Source organism: Equus quagga, chromosome 1 (assembly GCF_021613505.1).
Source record: "Equus quagga isolate Etosha38 chromosome 1, UCLA_HA_Equagga_1.0, whole genome shotgun sequence".
Lineage (NCBI taxonomy): Eukaryota > Metazoa > Chordata > Mammalia > Perissodactyla > Equidae > Equus > Equus quagga.
The window spans coordinates 122,844,847-122,863,649 of NC_060267.1; the positions used below are offsets into that span (position 1 = coordinate 122,844,847).

Consider the following 18,803-nt stretch of genomic DNA (forward strand, 5'->3'; position numbering starts at 1 on the left):
ACCCCCAAATCCAGTTGCAGTTCAACTTCCTATTGGTAGGACTTTATATTATAATATGGATATAACTTTTCTGGATACTGTGTTTTTTGTAACCTCCAAACTCTTACCTTTTGCAGGAGATGTAATTGTCAGTGTGAACGACACCTGTGTTTTGGGACACACACATGCGCAAGTTGTGAAAATCTTTCAGTCCATTCCCATTGGTGCCAGTGTGGACCTTGAACTCTGCCGAGGTTATCCATTGCCTTTTGACCCAGATGACCCCAATACGAGTTTAGTGACCTCGGTGGCCATTTTGGATAAAGAACCAATTATTGTGAATGGGCAAGAGACCTATGATTCGCCAGCTAGTCACAGTAGTAAAACAGGCAAAGTCAACGGCATGAAGGATGCCAGGCCAAGCAGCCCGGCTGACGTGGCTTCGAATGGTTCCCATGGTTACCCCAATGACACTGTCTCTTTGGCTTCCTCCATAGCCACTCAGCCGGAACTCATAACTGTTCATATAGTCAAAGGGCCAATGGGCTTTGGTTTTACCATCGCAGACAGTCCTGGTGGTGGCGGCCAAAGGGTGAAACAGATTGTTGACAGTCCAAGGTGCCGAGGCCTGAAAGAAGGGGATCTTATAGTGGAAGTTAATAAGAAGAACGTGCAGGCACTGACTCACAACCAAGTTGTGGATATGCTGATTGAATGTCCGAAGGGAAGTGAGGTCACGTTGTTGGTGCAACGAGGAGGTACGAGGTTTATTTTGTTCTTTGATTTTTTAAACCACATTCCATTGTTTAGCTTACTGGACTTCAGATGGCTATTTGGGGCTTTTTAAATGTCTACTCCTTGAAGATCGTTTTTGTTTAAATGCATTCAAAATGCCTTTTGATTTCTCCAAATGCCAGCCTTTTTAGGGTTGTGTTTATACATTAAGTTACACATGCATGGCTAGCGTGATAATTTTAAATGTAAATCAGATTCTGCCTTTTACAAACCATTAAGATTTCTAAACCTGTATCCTTTAAGTCTCCCGGACCCTGGCTGCACAGTGTGCGTGCAAAAAAAAAGAAAAGGAGTGACTCTCGACCACTCTTCCAACCTCATCTCACACTCCTTTCCTTGCTATGCTTTAGCTACCTGGCTTCTTTTCCGAAGTGCCTTCAGCGCTCCTAGCCTTTTCCTGTCTCAGGGCCTTTGCACTTCCTGTTCCCTCTGCTTGGGATGCTCTTTTCCCAGCTCTTACTTGGCTGGCTCAGTCTCATTCAAGTCTCCTCCTGAGAGGGGGCTTCTCTGATCACTTATCTTAAATAGCCCCCAACACCTCCGTGTACGCTCTGCTGCATCACCCCGTTTCTTCAGAGCTGGTAGCACAATTATTACTATTGTCACAAGTCATTGTTTTGTGTATTTATTTATTTTTCTTTGTTGCTCTCTCTCTTTCACTAGATTATAAAATCCACAGAGCCAGGGCCTGTGCCTACTTGCTGACAGCTGTAACCCTAGGATTTAAGACATTACTTGACTCCTGCTAGGCATTCATGAATGAATAGGTATTGAATGAATGTATGAATGAATGAATATGTATATGATTATCTACACTTGACAGGAACAAATAGCTCCACAGTCATCTTAAAAAACATATCTCAACATACCTACATTTTAATGAAGGGGTTATGGGTCTCAGGGAAGTGAGGTATTCTAAATCTTGAGACACTTGGCTTCCTTCTTTCCCTTCCCTGCACCCGCCACCCCCTGCCCCACCAGAACTCCCAGGACCTCACACTGAGAAACATTTGTCACAACGTTGGAATGTCTTGCTCCCGGATATGTATTTGTGACTAGTCTTGACGGATCATCTCACATAATGAGTGTGAGATTGATTGTTCCCTGATCCTTGCCAACATGATTTGTTTCATGCACGGCATATTCTGACCCTCTGAAAAGAGATCAGGAACCAAACTTTCATCTCTCCTTGGTTCTGTGGCAACAGAGGAGCTCGTTTATGTCATAGCAGCCGTGTTCTCATGCTCTCATGAAGCTGTGTGTTCTGTGATCAAAATGATTGGAGTTGTTGGAAGGAAATCCAAAATTCAGAGCAATGGTGTGGATCGAAATGCTCAGTCAACCCTTCTTGAACAGGGTTCATTCATTCCTAAAAGCCATTGTGCAGATTTTATTTTTAAAAATGTTATTTCCACCGATACAATTTTGAAGTCTCTTCTTGTACCTAGATCACTTGACTGTACAGGTAATTGTTTTTTAAACAGTGACCGAGCTGTACTAGGAAGTTACTTGAGTGTAAGGATGAGGATGTGGATGAGGATGAGGATGATGATGATGATAATGATAATGATACCTGGCACTTATAGACAAGTTAGCAATTCACAAAAAGCAGTTTTCATACCAGCACGCACCTCTCATCTCATTTTTACCACTTCCCCGAAAGGTAGGAAGGTGCCAGCCCGCAGGACTGAAAAGTTCACCTCAACTATGTGGTTTCTAATCCAGTGCTCTGCCCAACTTAACTCTGAATAACCCTGATTTTTGCATAATTGCTGGTTTTTGTGGCTGACAACTTGGAAACTTTTAAGTCGTTCCGGGTACATCAGGAGCGTCTCTGATTCAGCCGCTGCTCATTTGAAAGTCCCAAACCACCTTTCTCTCCTACTTCATTTATTTGCTCCTTCATTTCTTTTATCAATGTGTTGAGTTTTTCTTTTCCATTAATTCACTTTTGAGTGAATCAAAAAATAAAGTCTCATTACAATCTACTAATTTACACGATTACTGGAACCATATTGTAGTGAATTTGCCCAAACTAGCAAACAGCTGATGTCTAGAAACATACCCCTTGATTTCAAATGTGTTTGCATTCTCTCTCCTTAATTTCTAAGACCTTCTTTTGGTTGATGCCATGTTACATTTTATAACATTAAATTAATATAGGCAGATCCAGAATATATTGCCACATTAGTCAACATCTACATAGTTTATTCCAGAACCTGAGTAATTTAAAATCACTGTAACATCAGCAGTCTTTAAAATACACCATATGCCTTGTGTTTGATTTATGTATAGGATAGAAAGTTTGTACATGTGCATTTGGCAGGCTAGCACCAGCTACTATTAATCTTTCTAGAAAGCGTATGAATATATTTGTTTCTGCCATACATCAGTTCTTTGAATCGGGGCTGACATTTTAATCATCCCTCCTGTATGATGGGGTGTAAATGAGAAGATTTGATGAAGCAACAAAGACAACAGCCAGGTTAAATGAGAAGGTAAACGGCCACTTCACTGCTTCTTTCTAATACATCTCATTTCTGTCATCACTTCTAGCGAACAGATTGATAAACTCCTTAAATCCACACTCTTCTTGATTTAAGAATTCCAATCTCAAGGGTGAGTCCTTCAGTGCTTTAAAGAACTGACATTTCTCCTTTGGGGGCAGAACTGACTATGTTTCTGTTCTGTTTTAGTTCTTGATCTCTCAAGCTCATTTTTGATATTTTTTTTTTCAAGATCAGGTACATTTTGTTTTTTAGCATTTTTCATGCTCCCCGTCTGAAAACACCCCTCATCCCCCACAACCTGGAAATCAAACAGGTTGAAATGTCATTTGTCAATTTCTGGAGTCAGATCGTTACCTGGGTCAGGCTTGGAGTTGCTGGAGTGTCCACCCATGCGCCCTGGCGGCTGGAACCATTACTGATTTGTTTCCAAGTCTCTTTTCCGTAAACATATCCCTGCCTGCTGGTCTGTCAGTGAAGTTCTGTAAGAGGCAGCGCCTTCTTCCTGTTCCTGGATCCGCATCTTCCCGTGGCATGTCCTTTCCTCCTTCTCCCTCTGCTGTCCAGTCAGGAGAATGCTTTTTATTTTTTTATTTTTTACATAGCATTTGCATTCAGATGGCCTGTCACCTGACGCCAGTGTGAGTCTAGAGACTTTTTTGAGGTGTTTGGAAAATCGTGTGAGAAGGTGATCACTATTTTCAAAAAATAGTTTTCTTAAAAAATATTTACAAAAGATATAGAATTTGTCCCATAAAGGATTTTTTTTTTACCTTTTAAAAAAAGGAATTATATGTAGCATAACTACGCATGCTCCTCTGTGTAAAATATTTGATATATTTGGCTAATTCACACCAATTAGTAGGTGGGGACACTCTTTAAGATGCAGTTTTGGGTTGAGTTAGAATACTCCGTTTCAAGAGAAGATGCAGCAGTACTTTATGAAAGTGGAGAATGTGTGTTTTGCTTTTGACAGAAATCGTGTATTGAAAATAAAACTGAACTAGGGATGTCGGGAGCCCACCTCTAGTTCAGTCTCTGCCCTTAGCTGCCCTGTCTCTCTGACCAGGTTACTACTCTTGTCCTGAGACTCATTTTTTTATCAAAAAAAATAAAATGAAAGTTTTGAACCAGATCATCTTTAGGGTGACTCCTTCTGGCTCTAATTTTCTGCAAAGAATGACCTCATTGGGGGCCGGCCTGGTGACGCAGCAGTTAAGTGTGCACGTTCTGCTTTGGCAGCCTGGGGTTCGCTGGTTCTGAACCCGGGTGCGGACATGGCACCACTTGGCAAGCCATGCTGTGGTAGGAGTCCCACGTATAGAGTAGAGGAAGATGGGGATGGATGTTAGCTCAGGGCCAGTCTTCCTCAGCAAAAAGAGGAGGATTGGCAGCAGATGTTAGCTCAGGGCTAATCTTCCTCAAAAAAAAAAAAAAGAATGACCTCATTGATGTGTAGAGGAAAGACCAGAAGATTCTAGAGCCAGATGAGGCAAGTTTAAGTGCCAGCTCCTGCCTTTACTGTGACCTTAGGCGAGTTATCTGAAAAAATGGGAATAATAATGCTTACTTTGCATGCGCGTGATGTAGATGAAATAAGGTAGCATTTATGCTAATTCCTGACATAGAAGTAGTCATACGATAAATCAGTGATATTTTACTGACACTGACTAATATCAGAAGCAACTGGGTAGGAGTAGCTTTTTATTTAAAAAAAAAAAAAAAAGTCTAGCCTGGACCAACAGTGTCTTAATTTCAGTGCATGACTGCCAGGCATCTATTTTTTTTTTTTCTTTTACGCTCCACTGGTGATTCTGATGTGCGGTCAGAGTTGCAACCAATGTTAGGCTCCTGACCTCGTGAACTCTTCTAATTTTGATTATATGATATGTAACTTGGGGGAAAATAAATTTATAAAACTAAATAGTTATTTTCATTTCTGAGTAATAGTCTCCTTTTAGAGTCTACTTTATAAGCAACAGATTTCTCAGTCTTCCCTAAGGTCCATTTCGGATCCCAAATTCTACGTTTTTCTACTTCACATAAGGAGAATCGAAGGGAGCACTTGATCTTGGAGATGCCCACTTTGAGCACCATCTCCTCATGGCTTCTGCTGATCACAACAGTAACAGACTGATGTTTTGCTTTCCAGTTTGCACAAACTGTCTACTGAATGCTTTTGTCAGGTCACTAAGTAATTTCAGGATCTGATTGTATCGTAATGAAATGTTAGGATTCCTGGAGGGCAAGACTTGGTCCAACTTTTATGCTTGTATCTCTGGTCCCTCCCGGGGAACCTGGCATGTGGTAAAGTCTTAGTAGGTACTCGCTGAATAAGTTAAACGTGCTTCACAAGTCGCAATAGAAAATTAATCCTCTGGCTTTATAGTCATATTTCATAACTTTAGAAAGATGATAAAGAGATGTTAAAAGGCAAAAATTAGATATGACAATGGTGGTGGTGATGGTAATGATAATGTTACTACTATCAGGGATTGAGTACTTACTGTGTGCCAGGTTTTTCACCATAGTACAAGCAACACCCCACCACACACACACACACGTAGATAGAACCTCTCAACACCCCTTTGTGGCTGCGTTGGCGCAGCTACCAGTTTACCACTTGGCGCTATGATTCTCAGTAGACCCTCTAGGGAATGAAGGCAGTGATTGTTAGTCCCTATGCTACGAAAAAAATTGAAGAAATTGTTTTTGTTTTAGTTGTTGAAACTCCACAGCTAAATTTGCTTAGAATAAAGCAAAAGGGAAATTTCTGGTTTGGCTGGGAAAGCATATTTTACTCTTCCTTGCTTAAGCCACTTGTAGTAAAAATAAACACTTCCACAATGCTCCAGGCATAGTTGATTCTAAACGCTTTATATATCATAATCAAAAGAGCCCTCTGAGGTAAGTAATATCTTAGTTCCCTGTTAGAGAAGGGGATGCTGAGGCCTGGAGAAGTTCAGTGACTTGCCCAGAATCACACAGCTGGTTAGTGGTGAAGCCAGGATTTGAACCTGAGAATTCCAGTTCCAGAGACTGGGCTCTTAACCGCTATGCTATGCAGCTTCTTGGCTTATGGATATGAAACTCCAATACCATAACTGTCGAGGAGTATATCTTACTTGTGAAGCAATGAATAAGGTCTGAAGTCCATGGGCAAATTGATGCCACTTAATTTTCATCAAAATTTACTAATGGTATTTAGTTTATTAAATCATCATCGATCCAAATAGGGAGAGCAATATCTAATCTCATCATGCAAGCCCATCATTAGCATTAGATCTTCTTTCTGTGTGCTTTTTTTCCTTCTGAAATGATGCAAAACCATAATTAGGACCGCGGTGAGCTGTGCACCAGAGAGTTAAACCCGGGTGATCAGGCGCCCCTCTTCTTTTTGCCCTCTGGTCTTGGACTGGAGAATGAATTGCAAATTGCACCACTTAAGCGTTTGACTGCCAGAATCTCTCAAATTGAGCAGCAGGGCCTCCGAACAGGAATTCAGGTTGCTTGCAGAGTGATATCCTAATAGTGATGGAGTTCTGTATATTCACATCAGCAAATTCATCGGCTCTCCCTTCTCAGTATGCCCAGGCTCCGTCTACCTCCCACCTCTTGCCCAGCCCCCTGCCATCCATCATATGGCTCCTGGCCTTGCAGTGGCCTTGCAACAGGTCTAAATGCTTCCTACAGTCCATTCTCCCACTAGAGTGATTTAAAGTCAATTGGATCAAGTCACTCCTCGTGTCAGAATGGCTTCCCATCATTCAGAGTAAATTCTAAAGTCCTGCATCAGGGCCTTGCACTCATTCTTTCTCTCTGTCTGTATTTTTCTTCTCCCAGATAGCCACAGGGCTGTCTGTCTGTGTCCTTCAGGCTTCTCAAAAGTCCTTTCCTCCAAGAAGCCTGCTCTGACCACTCCACAGGAAATAAAGTAGATCCACTGCTATCACTTTCTGCTCTGTCCTTCTCCATCCAGGCACTGATACTTATTTGTGATCTCCATGAGAGCAGGGCCTTGGTCTCAACCATTGCTTTATTCCCACCATTTCAGGTCGTGGCTGGCGCGTTGTAGGAATTCAGAAAATCATATATGTAGAATGAAAAATAGGAGTTGATGCCAAGCCCTTTGTTTTCATAAACACTAATCCTGGAAAGAACTTTCTGAGGTGAGCACTATCATTATAGCTGAGGACAAAGGCATTGGGAGATTGACCATCTCAAAATCACAAAGTAAAAAAGTGACAGAGCCTGAATCCCAACCTAGGGCTGTTTGCCTGCAAAGCCCACGCTCTGTGTCGCCGACTGCTCCAGATCATGGGGAAATGCCTTGATGAGCATGTCTAGAGGCCAAGATACTGGGGAATCATGTCAGTGAATCATATCGGTCCAATTAAGCATGTTCTCCAGCGTCCAGTACAGTAGCTACTAGCCACATGTGGCTACTTAATTAATTAAAATTAAATACAAATTCAAATTCAGTTCCTTGATGCAACTGACCCCATTTACAGTGCTCAGTAGCCACATGTGGCTAGTGGCTACCATACTGGACAGTGCAGCTAGAGAACATTTCCATCCTACGAGAAAGTCCTGTTGCACAGCGCTGCTCTGGAGATTGTGATCATTTTACCCTCGCGGGTGAGATGTTGAATATCCTTTATTTTACTCTTTCTCTTAGTTTTATGCCTTTGAATAGAAGAAGAATATGGAATGGAAGGCAACTTCATGGTGAATGGATTTCTTTTTATACAGATAATAATAATAGGTCCTATTTGTGGAATTCTTTCCATGTGTAGGCACTGCTCTAAGCTCTTTATGCGTATTAACTAGATGTTAGGGGATCACAAGGAATTGAGACTCAGAGAACTTAAAAGACTTGTAACGTATTAGCCCTTGAGGCAGTCTGCTCTGTCCCCACCGTGGGACGGCCTCATCAAGGGTTAACAGGTCCCAGGGCCTCCACCTGGCCAGGAAGGAGCTCATCTTTTGCATTGGACTGATGTTTAAGGAGCTTAACTTGAAGTATTTTATTAGGGTAAAGTCTCTTTAATCCAAAAAGGACAAGAAACTTTAAAACACAAGAAAAATTCACCTTTCATTCTAATACATAAAATAATGTATAATCTGCCACATGAGCTGTCAGCAACTTACAGTTGGTCAGAGCTCTGTTTAAAAAGGAAGATGTTGAAGTCTCTTGGCATATTTATCTGATTCGGTTTCTCAAACTAGTTGACCTCCCTGCTTACCTATGCTGCTTAGTTTTTCTAATAATTTTGCAAATCAAGTCCCCTTGTCAAGTCCAGTGTGCTGCTTCATATCTTCTAGCTGTTACAAGTTGTTCAAGTTAAAATTAGCAAACTTCTAGCACTTACACGGTGCTAAATAGGACGGTATTCGCATTTGCTAGTAAGGAGCCTTCTGGCCTTTATTATTAATGCAGTTTTAAGTTGCTATTTTGGTTTATTGCCTTGGTTTAAAGTTTCCAAAGATTTTATTTGAGAATTCTTTATAGACTGTTAGAGCATATTTGTATTTGAGATGACTTATAGCAAGAGATGAGATAAATATAAAAATGTCTCTATTTTGGTTCCGTCTTCCATTATATCATGGATAAAAATTATCCCTCACCTTCAGCATCTTAAGGAACTCTGGTTTTTCTCTTAAAAATTTTTAAGGGATTTTTGGTTTTATCATTTTCAAACCTGAGCAGGCTGCACTTACTTTTTCTAACATTTATATGCAGTTTTAGACTAGATTGGACAGTTTGAGGTATATTCCTGTTATATTCATAATGCCAAGTGGTTGGCACACCTAAAACTTCTGCCTTTTTTTTTTTTCTGTAAGGGAATGTCTTATGCTCCTTAAAGGTAAAGTTAACGCACCAAATTATTTGCTTTTGTGCATTATTTACTATAAATATGTGTGTGACTTATAATTCTCATTAAGGAGTGGTGACATCCTCTCTCCTTTCTGGATGAGTGTAGGAATTTCAAGTTAGAATTATTGGCCTGGCTAGCAGGCTGTGGAATTATCATTCTGTGCTACTTACAGGGCTGAATTTGAATGTAAAACAGTTGCTTTGTTTTCCCTTTTTGAGGGGGGACAAATTCGTTACCGTTGTGTGCAAGGCATTGTCCAGGTACTGGGAAATGGAGCAGAATCATCTGCAAAGAAAACCACCAAGCCCCTGATCTCATGAAACTTTTATTCTAGAGGAAGGAGTTCAGGAAGGGCAGAAATAAACAGGTGAACAAGAAGCTATCAGCCAGAGAGAAGTGCTACGAAGAAAATAAAACCAGGTGAAGTGAGCGGAAGTGAAGAAGGCACAGTAAATGCAAAGACCCTGAGAAAGAAATAGAACAAAGGCCATTGCGAGTGACAAAAGATGAAGAAGGAGAGTGGTGATGGAGTTCAGAGACTCGAGACCAGGATCAGTAGTTCAAATTTCATTTTCAGTGTGAGATCCAGTTTTAAGCAGCGACGAGACAAGATCTCATTGATATTTTAAGACAATCATATGTTTGAAGAATATATTTTAGAGGAGCAGATGTGAAGTGGGAAGACCTATTAGGGCTGTTGTAGTAGACCGAGAGTGGTGTTGGCATTTCGGACTAGAGTGATAACAGTGGAGATGGAGAGTAGACCGAGAGTGGTGTTGGCATTTTGGACTAGAGTGATAACAGTGGAGATGGAGGAAAGTCAGGGGGATTTGGGATGTGTTTAGGAGAGTCAACAGGACTCGTTAGGTTGACTGCAGAATAGGTGTGAGCAAACTCTTTCTGAAAAGGGCCAGATGGTAAATATTTTAGCTTTGTGGTCTCTGCCACCACCACTCTCCTCTGCCCGTGTAGCAGACGATAGCTGAGCAAATGGATTGGTTGTGTTCCGAGAAAACATTATTTGGTCCACAGGCTATAATGTTGACCTCTGCTGAAGAAGGAAAGGAAAAGGGAGGAGGCAAAAATTGACCCCTGTATTTTTGGCCTGGGCAGTTGGATAGACAGAGGGGCTGTTTGTTAAGATGTGGATACTGAGGTAGGAGTGAGTGGGCCTTGAACCCTGGAATCAAGGTCCCTTCTCAGACACGTTAATTGTGAAATGTCCATGCAAGTGAATCCGACATCCAAGTGGATCAGAAACATAGACAGATGTCTGGGTCCTGGGGTTCAGTGGTGGCGAGGTTAGGGCAGGAGACAGGCATTTATAAGCCATTATCTTGTCAATGAGTGTGCTACAGGCTGTGAGCTGTGACCCATTACTAGGCCATGAAACCAATGTATTGAGCTACAACCACTGTTTTTCTCAAAAGTAAAACGGAATAGAAGCAATCAGAGTACCTCAAACTTGGTAAAGATAAGTACTTTTTCATGAAACCTTTACTTTTATGTGTGTATATACCCATACATACATAGAGACACGTATATGTATATGAACGTTTTACAAAGTATATTTCTCATTGTCGGCCATATTCACGGGTATTTAGACCCATGGGGCTGAATGAGATTACTTAGGGAAAGAGCAGAAAGAAGAGAAGGAGCCAAGACAGAACCCTAGGACATATACCATTCAGAGTAAAGGAAATCAAGATGGAACAGCTAGTGCAAACACGAGAAAGAACAGGGAATGTGGTATTCCAAATCCAAGAGAAGAAAGTGTCTCCAGGAGGTTCTAGCCGCACTGGTGGCATCAAGAAGTGGAGGCATAGGAGAATGGAAACATTGCTGATGGCATTGGTCGCCTCCAAGAACAGGGTCTGTGAAGTGTGCAAACGCAGCAGCCTGGAGTGTGGGTGAAAGCCAGAAGTGGGATAGGGATTTGGACAAGTTGTTTAAGAGTTTCTCTGTAAAGTGGAATGGAGAAAAGAGCCAGTTCTCCTAGCTGGAGGGGGCTAATTCAAAAGAGAGAGTTTGGTTTGGTTTGGGTTTTTTTAAAAGATGTTGTTTTTCCTTTTTTCTTCCCAAAGCCCCCTGGGCACATAGTTGTGTATTTTCAGTTGTGGGTCCTTCTAGTTGTGGCATGTGGGACGCCTCCTCAGCGTGGCCTGACGAACAGTGCCATGTCCGCACCCAGGATTCGAACCGGCGAAACCCTGGGCTGCTGAAGCAGAGGGCATGAACTTAACCACTTGGCCATGGGGCCGGCCCCTAGTTTGGTTTTTAAGACGGGAGATACTGCAGCATTCTTGTATGCTGACAGAAATAACTCAGAAGACAGAAACTGGAGATGCTGGGGAGAAAGGAAATCATTGCAGGAGTGAGATTTTTAAGAAGGGGCAGGGGACAGGACCTAACATCCTAGAGGAGGCAGTGGCCTTTGGGACAGTATATGTAAACTCTGCAGAAAATGGGACTAGATTTGATCGTTCTTTTTTCTCCTAAAAGTACACTATTGAAATTGCTGTATGTTTGAGGTTTTCTGTTGGTAGAATCAATTGAGGTTATGCTCTAGCTGTTTTTCTTTTCTATTTAATTTCATAGCTCTAATAATATTTGTGACACCCCTTCCCAGTCGACCCATTCTTGGTCTTAACCAAGGACTGAGCACTTTCTGTGTACATAGCTCTAGGAGAAGGAGAGAGACAACAGGGTACTCAGAACCTAGTGAGGGAGACCCAAGACGAACACGTGAATTTTACCGGCAGTTACATGTAGTCTGAATCTGTGCGGTGCAGATTTGGACAAGCAGCAAATCAGGGAGGACGAGGGGTGATGGTGGAGCCTTTTTGAATGACATGAGACTAGAGCTGATTGTGTCAGTCTTAGCACTATTGACATTTTGGGCCGGATAATTATTCTTGTTTTCCAGGGTCTGTGCCGTGCATTGTAGGGTATTTAACATCATCCCTGGTCTCTACCCAGTAGCTGCCAGTTACATACTTGCCCCTCACCCCCCAAATTGTGGCAACAAAAAATGTCTCTAGACGTTGACAAACGAGCCCCTGGGAGGTAAAATTGCCCTTTACTGAGAACAACTAGACTAGAGCTTTGAAGCATAAGAAGGATTTGGAGTTACGAACTGGTGGTCCATGCAGTGTTTGGCATGACCCACTCATGTATCTTTTAGTAGTCTCTTTAGAAAATATTCTTAAATTTAAATGCATTTAGTTGGCACCAACAATTCCAATGTGCCACAGTCCTGCCATTCTTCTGTCTTCCCTCTAGGCTGGCACACTTTTGTACGTTAGCTGCCCGTTGCTCAGACAGCTGAGTTTGAGACCCAAAGACAGCATGTGTGAAGGCACTAAGGGAGGTTTGTACACCTGCTCTGGACCCATTTCCTAGGAGTTTCTTTTTATCATTATCATCTCCAAATTCCAGGAACTGCTACTTTCCCATTCTTTTTATTTATATACTTTTAATTTGTATACTTTTATATACTTTTATTTTCTACCTTTACTTTGGTTCCATATGAAAATTAATGTGTTAATTATCAGCTTCTTTGGATGGTGTCTCCCATGTGAAAAGTCTCTGCAATGAGGGAGAGTATTATGATAGCTTCTCCCTTTTCTTATAATAATTTTGCGACGTTACTCCATTGAGTTCCTTGTTGAAAGAGATATCTTCCTCACCTCTATTCTAAGCATTTTTCAGTTCTGAACATTTTCAAAACTGTTATCTGAGGCAGAGTTTGCCCTGTGTAATCTTTTTCCACCTTCCTTCATTTGCCTCAAATTAAATCACACATTCTTTACCACCATCTGGAGTTAAGTGTTTCCATGATTTTTATTGAGACTGTCTTTGCATTGCCACCTGCAGATTTAGAAACGTTCCCCACCTTATCCCTTGCCTGGTATTTCCCCTATTTGTATTCCTGCTCAGATATTAATCATGTCCCTTCTTTGTGAACATAATCCTTTTTGGTTCAGAAATCTCGTTGGTAGAATCTTAATGTCTTTGAAAATAGCATTGGGTCCTTAGGAGTGCTGTTTCCACTGGCAACATGCCTTTTTTGTGCCGAGCTGTTACCTGGGTTTATTTCATACTCCTGTTCCTTTTTGTGTTTCTAATGTTCTCAGTGTTCTTTCTTTCTCACCATATGCAGTAAACGCTATGCATTCCTTCTTTCATTCAATGAATTTCAGCACTGTGTTAATCTCTCATTATACATGAGTGACATGCAAGCAAACATCTAAAATACAGTGTGGTTAATCACATCCTCCCCATTTTCTTGTGCTAATTCTTTTTCTAGAAATCTCATTTGGTATATTACCTTTGCTGTGAAATAATCTAATATACTATTTTTGTGATTTTCATATTTGAGGCAAAGTTCAGAAGATCCTTTTTCACTGTATCATAGAGGAAGCAGTCAGAATAGCTAGGACACTGCAGCGTGGACCAATTATAAGACTCTGAAATAGAGGGAGGCCCTTTCTGCCCCTGCTGTTGGCTATCAGCTCACCTCGTTCAGCAACCTGGGTTTTTATTAGACCTTTATTTTGACAGCTGGAATGTTCAGGGGCCTGGGCGTGATGTACCTATCTAAAAAGCTGTATTTAAAAAAGCTTTCTTATAGTTGCATAAATACTAATCAGTTTTTTAAAATCATCTGGAAATAATTGGAATTAGGTCTATGCTCCTTTAGATATTTATGTTTTTTCTAAATTAAAAATTATTCTCTGTGGTTCCTTTTGCCATAGGTACTATTTACCAAAGTGGGAAATGATTGCATTAAAAAAATGCCAGCACTGCCCATGAATTAATAGGATTCTTTGTTTACGTAGTTTGTTAGTAGTTTATGTAGCAGCTTTGACTTAAGACTGTGGTGGTTGAAGGAGGAAGAGACAGTTGTTTTTTATCTCAGAGTTTCTCAAGCTAGGCACTATTGATATCATGGACTGGATAATTCTTTGCTGTGGGGGCTGACCTGTGCATCATAGGATATTTAGCAGCATCCCTGGCCTCTACCTACTAGATGCCAGTAGCCCCCTCCTCTTCTCCCCAGTGGTAATATCCAACATTGTGTTCACGCATGGCCTGTGTCCCCTGAAGGGCAACATCAACCTTGATTGAGAACCACTGCTATCACCTCTTTAACACCCGTCTTGTTTTTGCTTATTGGAAATGCTGTGTTCTGTTGGTTTTTTTTTTAGGTGCAAATGAAATCACTTTATGGATTAATTTTTGTTGTACTTGGATGGAAGAAATTTCATCTGACTATTCCCCATTTCTTCGCAGTCGTTGCTTCTGCATAGGCTCAGTAATGGAAGTAGCGACTTGGCCAGTTGTCACCATCTCCCTTCAGTCCTCCTCTCTGCCACTAGCTAGCAGTGCAGCCTGGGCCAGCCATGGGCAATGTCCTTGAGCCTCCCACATTGTCATCTGAAATATGAGTGGAACTGTGCCTTCCTCAGCACTGTACTGAGGATGGAACAAGAGGAGGGCTTATCGTACCTGCAGAACCAACCTGTCCTGATGGAGGGTTTACTGCTCTGTCAGCCTGAATGGGGCTTAAGAGAAGGAGGTGGAGGAGATGCTCAGGTGGTCCTAGTGTTTTCAATACTTCTGGAATAATTTTCTGGGATAGAGAAAAGATAAGGGAAGGCAAAAAGGAGGAGCCTCAAGGGAGAAGGTGGCAGGAGATATATTCTTTCTAGTGTGTGGTGGCATGATTTTCAGAGGACAGTGAAACGAGAAAGATCAGGACAGAGTAGCAGCTTCTTCGTGAAGTTAAGTTTTTCCACGGTGAAGGACTCTCGTTTACAGATTTTATGTTCCCATTCTTTTTTTCTGCTGAAATACACTTTTAGTTATGGAATGGTAGTTGATCGTTACTTGTCTCCCCCTTTATAATGTTCTCAGTGTGCAAAATAAGGAATTGGTGAATTGTGGTTACTTGCTCAAATCTATTTTATGAAAATTTGCTGGTCCATGAAATCTAAAATCTAGAAATTGCTGCTGCAGGGAAGAAGGCCTTCCGGAAGTTGGGAAGGATGGGTGGGACAGGAGAGAGTATGCACTGAAATCCTATGTGAGTGGGGATCTGGAATCCCAACTACGGGAAAGGCAATGGGGACTCCCCCTCTGACCATTGTTTCCACGGAACCTTATGTACATAGGGGGAAGCTGAGGTTGGGTTCAGACCAGGGATAGATTCTTGTCTCCTATGTGTTGCCTTTACATAATACTACCCATACTGGTCAGACTCTTTCGTGAATTCTTTTGTTCTGAGCATGTTAAATGCAAAAGCGAGAGAAAAATTGGATGAACCGCGCGTGGATATTTAAATATCCAGGGCTGATTTCTAGTATGTAAAAAGCAACCTCAGAAACTTTATGACAGCTTTAAAAAATCCATTTCCAGTATGTTTGCTTGCATTAAGTTCTCCATCTGTGTCGACTCTAAGCCTGATTAGAGCCTTATTTACCAAGAAGATGCAACAGGAAACAGCCAGAATCAGACAGGAGAGGAAGCAAAGGCTCCTGGCATTTGTTCTCCGCAGTGAGAAACTTGTTGAGTGTCTTCATCACTGTAAATGCTTACTGAATAAGCATGTATTTCATTTCCAGTGTGAATTTCTGTTACTTACTGTTCTCTGTCATAAATGCAAAGTACTCCTGCAAGGCAGTGCCCTATGATACATCTTGTTCCCAGATTAAATAGCCTTGCAGTTCTTGAATTTTTCCTGCATCTTAAATGTACTTGACCTATAAAAGTTATTTCTAATTGAGATTCATCCTGAGTGGGACAGTGTGTGTGTTGGGGGTGTGTGTGGGTGAAACTGATTCCCATATTCTGCCTTAAGCAAATCCAATTGGCAAAATGAGTATTGACTCACTGAAACCTAAAATCTTATAGTTGAACAGAGCATGAGTTTCGGCTGCTTCCAATAGCTATATGGGGCAGCAATTCATTAGAAATTGACAAAGTCAAGGAAACAGCTTTTTTTCCTCTCTAATTCACATAATCACTTAGACCAGTTCAGATATTGTTTCAGCAAGAGGATTTTGAAGACATTTAATATCTCCATGGGAGATGAATGAGGCTGCTCATCATCTGTCCTTTGCTCTGTGGAAAAACCTGACCCTTCAGTAAATGGCTCTTTAGGTCTGACTCCAGACGCTTTGAATAATGCAGTGCTGCAAGACTTCCAAGTTGGATTGCCTGCCGTTGTTAACCACGACCTATGCTTTCTAAGGCTAATATGATTTCCTAAATTTAAGAGATTAGAGTAGAGTTTGTTATGGTGCCAGGGGTGGCTTCAGTCGCAATTAAGCAGTTTGATGATAAAGTTAATTGAAATGGCCAAATAATAGATGCCCTTACAGAGCAAACGGGAAGATTTCCCTCCAATTTTGCAGAAGTACGTTTTGATAGAAAAGTGATTGTCACACGAATAAGGCTGTTAAAACTACTCAAGAGATTCATGGATTTGGCTGAAGACAAGGAACTGAAATATCTTTTTCATCAGTCTTTGTTTGCTTTTTGTGGGGAAGGGCGAGGCATTTGAAACCTTTTCACTCAGTATTGTCATAAAAGGTGCTTTTCAAAGGAAAGACTTGAAGATATCCTGAACTGAAGAATTATTTAGACTCTCACAGAGTCCCTGAGAACATATCCCTTTGCTGGGGCTAGGAGCCGTAGGGTTTGGATTTCTTTATGAGGCTTCCGTTAATTCTGAGACATGAGCCATCCGTTGTGATGGGAATTTAGAACGCAAGGTGGCACAGCAGAACCTTGCTCTCTGCACGGAGGGAGGCAGCGGTGAGTGGAGCCGAGCCTGGCAGCTCACTAGTAAATCAAAGAGCAGCCCAAAGATCAAGAGCTGTTAAGTAGTCACAGCAGTGATGAGGGTGATCAAAAGAAAGGCCAAGCCGCCCCTCCCCTTCGCCTCATCAGCTCTTGCTACAGCCCTCACCACACAAACGCACTTCATGAGCTCCGCACGCTCACGCGTTCATTGGCAGGATGTTTATTGAACGAGACCAGATAATGTTCTAGGGCTGGGGACTAGTAAATGATCACACTTACATAGTAATTGATATGTACATTGATATGACATTTACGTAGTAAATGATAACAATAAACAATAAACAAAATAATTTTAGAGAGTCATAGGGTCTATGAAAACAAAGAAACTGGGCTGTGTAAATAAAGTGTGACAAGAAAGGTCACTTCAGATCTGCTGATGGCCTGGATCCCTGGATGGCTTCTCTGAAGAAGTGATGTTGGAGGAGAGCCCTGAGTGATGAGAAGACACCCACACGTGGATCTGCAGGCAGGGTGTTCCAGGCAGAGGGAACAGCCAGTGAAAATGCCTAGAGGAATGAAAGGAATTAGCCCAGAAGTGGAGAGTGCCAGTCTGGCTGGAGCAGATGGGCAAGGGGAAGAGGAGTGGAAATAAAGTTAAAGAGGCAAGCAGGGTCAGATCACAGAGGGCTTTGTGGGACACAGAAAAGGGCTGGTGTTTCATCGAAACTGTGTTGGGAAGCCACAGGGACATGGAGCTGGGAGACCATATAACCTGATTTATGCTGTAGAAAGATGTCTCTGGCTTCTGAGTGGATAATGGATGAACGGGGATGAAGAATAAAGCAGAGATCAGTTTTTAGGCTTTTGTAGTCATCTAGGCAAGAAAAAGTGGTGGCAGTGGAGATGGACTCACATGGATGGATCCAGGATACGTTTTGGAAATGTATGTGGTGGGAGAGATAAAGCAGCCTCAAGAGGGTGCTTAAATTTTAGGAGTTTGGTGTCCTGTAGGGATAAAATTTGGGATACTGTCCTAGATCTCTTGTTTGGTCCTGTGCCTAACTTAGCATTGCTAAAAATAAGCAGCCAAGATAAGAGTCAACCTAAAAGTCAGGGATCCTGGCATATATTTTTTTAACCTACAAGCTTCTCAGCACCAATTACAGGGATAGGTTTCCGTTTGCAGCCAGTGACCTTAAAATAAGGGCCCACACAGCATCCTGTTTTTTCCAACCCAGAAAAGGAATCCTTTTTGGTGTTTTCTTTCAATGAACTATTTTGAGCTATTGTTTCATAATCCCCCCCATACATCCTATGCAGCTGAAAATCAAACTTTCAACTTTGGAGGAACTGCCTTGGAGCTTCCAGGCCAGAAGTAGTCTCCTAGTCCAGAGAAATTTCTATAGGCTGTCAATAAGGTGAATGGGTAGCAGGGTCATCTCGTAAGCGTTTGCACAGTGAGCAATTCAGACTGGAAATATAGGCGGTAGAAGGGTGAAGCTGTCAGTCGGGCAGTTAGAAAGTCTTCCTCAGAGGTGGAAGCATTTATGGAGTGAGGCAAGACCCTATGCCTAAACAGCCTAATTACAAATATTTCCAACCCACACAGAGTTAGAGAGATTTCCTGGAACATTTTGAGAAACTGGCTTAATTCTACCCTTAAAAAGTAGCTCTTGATGGTGATATTCCCTGGAGAAGAAAAATTGGCCTCAGGGTACATCATGACAAATTAGTGGTCTTTGTAACTTGACGATTTTTTTTCTTTCCCCTTCTGGAGAGAAGAAGCCATAACTCACTCTCCTTCTGACTCACTCCATCTTTTTCCCTACTCCCA

General features: G+C 41.7%; 1 protein-coding gene across 10 annotated transcripts in view; it reads left to right on the forward strand.

Moving 5' to 3' along the window:
* The window catches only part of MAGI1 (membrane associated guanylate kinase, WW and PDZ domain containing 1), a 598,134-nt gene that overhangs the window by 526,958 nt on the left and 52,373 nt on the right, over positions 1-18,803 (forward strand). For all 10 annotated transcript variants that reach the window (XM_046662236.1, XM_046662246.1, XM_046662260.1 and 7 more), the window contains one exon: positions 117-737. In XM_046662236.1, coding sequence (XP_046518192.1) covers positions 117-737 — 621 coding nt within the window. The remainder of the gene's footprint in view (positions 1-116; positions 738-18,803) is intronic.